We start from the raw sequence: 2,726 nt of genomic DNA, 5'->3' as shown, positions 1-2,726 counted from the left end.
TGTGAGTGGGTGGTAGCCTGTGCCCCAATCCTTGTGTGTCAGTTGTGAGTGGGTGGTATCCTGTGCTCCAATCCTTGTGTGTCAGTTGTGGGGGGGTATACATACGCTGGGTCGGTTTGCGGTACTCAAAAAATTGTGGGCGTACGCAGAATCGTGGGCCTGATGCAGTGGCAGATAGTGTCGTACGTATTAGTCATGGCTATGTCGCGTTGATCGGTGGTGTTGACAGCGCTGCATACATCGCCTGGCGTGTATATCGCATTTCTCGATGTCTTGGAACAGTCCAGGAAGTCACGTGTTTAGTGTTGACCCTAGTATTGATTGCAACTGTGTTGTACGTTCCTTTGTTTTCCACAGCTTGACGATACGAGCTCGAATCTCTACAGAAGTGATAGGACGCTGCGAGGCATGCTGAGGAGGTGAGTTGCGGTAGAGCCGAAAGGTGCCTACAATCCACAGTCAAAAAGTGCCTACAATTCACAAAAAGTGACTAGCATATCCACCTACTTGTTTGCGCAGCGGTTTATTTTATAGTACAGTGGGGCATGTAAATGTATCTTGTACGTCCTTCCCAACGTGACAATCCGAAAAGCACCACATCTTTGTGCTTAAGTCACCACATCTTTCTGCTAAAGTGACCACATATTTGTGCTTAATTCACCACGTCTTTGTGCTCAAGTGACCACATCTTTGTGCTTAAGTCACCACATCTTTGTGCTTAAGTCACCACATATTTGTGCTTAAGTCACCACATATTTGTGCTTAAGTCACCACATCTTTGTTCTTAAGTCAACACATCTTTGTGCTTAGGAGCGGAAATGGGCCTGTGACACACAGAGTAACGATAGGCTCATCGAGCAATCATCACGCTATTCAACACTTGCAAACAAACAGTCTTCACCTACTTAGCATTCGTTAGGTCCGCTGCGGCTGATCGTCGTTCTGTGCTCCAACGATATCTCATCTGTCGCGGATTGGTTATGGTCTGTGTTTGTATAGTACAGTAGGCATGAAGGTAGCTGTTGGGCTTGCTCCAATTGGTATCGAATGTGAGGGCATTTGGGTGCCTCTGGGAGCTTAATGTGCTTTAGTAACATTCGCACTATCCTTTATTCTATCGTTGCAGGGCGTGGGTGAACCATATGATGTACTACATCATCATTGCTGTGATACTCCTCATCGTCTTCATCATATTATATCTGAAGCTAAGCTAGATCAAGCGCGTGCGAGACCACAAGTTGTACTTGATGCTATCGAATTATTTGGAATCTTCGACCGACCGGGGATTCACAGCTGTCCGTTTAAAATAATAAACAACGTTTATCTTATTGCGATCGCTTTCCCCGTCCCAACATGTGGAGACCTTTCAGTTTACTATATACTCAATAACAACGTGGATCTACTGTGAGTAACTCGCGTACAAATGTGGTCGACAACTAAAGAGGTGCGAACTTCAGCTCCCGGGCATGCTACATGTACACTTACACTTAAGTACGAGTGTCTTGTTACAAAGTGAAGATACAATGCGGCTTGCCTCTGGAATCATTGCAGTGGTTGGTAGTGGGCTTCCTATAAACATGGTGATGTCATGGGGTAGAGAGCGAGTATGAGAAAGGTAGTTTGCCATAGATACATACATGATACCAACCGGCTGATTCGGATCTATAAGAGACCCGAACCTTGAGGCAAATACATACAGACTAAACATTCTCGTGGTATTTGCTTTAAAGGTCAGAAGTCCCTATAGTAACACGCGTTAACCACACACAGCTTGACGCGAGATTGGTTTTAGTTTCATGGTTTTGGGTAGTTGTCCGTTGCACCTGACTCCAGCATACTTTAATGTGACATGTTCACTTGCGGCAAGCACACCGCCGCACTCCTCAGTGATCTTACTGTTCGGTATTAAATTCGAACTGGCATGGAACACGATTGCGTTCAGCCAGTCAGTAACTCTTCAGAACTTCAGGAGTCTGTAAGTATACATACTGATGGCATGGAACACGATTGCGTTCAGCCAGTCAAAAACTCTACAGAACTTCAAGAGTCTAGAAGTATACATATTTAAGGGGCGGTTTTCGTACCAAAACATCCCTTAGTTGATCCATTGCGGTGCAAGGCCGCTCGAGTACCTACAGGCCTAAATATAGATCACCAGGCAACTCACTGGTGTACTCCGGCGGGGGATTGTATACGCAGCACACTCTCAACCGGTGCGAGTAGTACTGGAAGTGGCTGGCTTAACACCCTTGACTAAGCATTACCTCCTCGGTTCGAGGGACTGGCGCAATCGACAGAAGTGGCCTGCTAGGACACACGTGCGCAAGATTGGTTCGGGCATACATAGGCAAACATCAAACACTACGGTGTGATGTGAGGTGCTTCCTTAAAGCGCTAAGATGGCTTATGATACCACAGCTACGTACACTGGGATGACTTATGATGCCATAGCCACGTACACTGGGATGACTTATGTTGTCATAGCAACATACACTGGGATGACTTATGATGCCATAGCCACGTACACTGGGATGACTTCGGATGCCATAGCAACATACAATGGGATGACTTATGATGCCATAGCAACGTACACTGGGATGACTTATGATGCCATAGCAACGTACACTGGGATGACTTGTGATACCATAGCCGCATACGCTGGGATGACTTATGATGCCATAGCCGCATACGCTGGGATGACTTATGATGCCATAGCCGCATACGCT

General features: G+C 46.3%; 1 protein-coding gene across 1 annotated transcript in view; it reads left to right on the top strand.

Annotated features, from left to right (window-relative positions):
• The window catches only part of SARC_01268 (hypothetical protein), a gene marked incomplete at both ends in the record, with an annotated part of 1,644 nt that extends 430 nt beyond the window's left edge, over positions 1-1,214 (top strand). Inside the window, 2 exons of the mRNA XM_014305014.1 lie at positions 358-419; positions 1,127-1,214. Of these exons, the coding sequence (XP_014160489.1) occupies positions 358-419; positions 1,127-1,214 (150 nt within the window). The remainder of the gene's footprint in view (positions 1-357; positions 420-1,126) is intronic.
• Positions 1,215-2,726: the final 1,512 nt, after the last annotated feature.

The sequence above is a fragment of the Sphaeroforma arctica genome (assembly GCF_001186125.1).
Source record: "Sphaeroforma arctica JP610 unplaced genomic scaffold supercont1.49, whole genome shotgun sequence".
In the NCBI taxonomy this organism is placed as follows: Eukaryota; class Ichthyosporea; order Ichthyophonida; genus Sphaeroforma; species Sphaeroforma arctica.
Note: the sequence above shows the minus strand (reverse complement) of the source record. Positions and strands in the feature narration are given on the sequence as shown.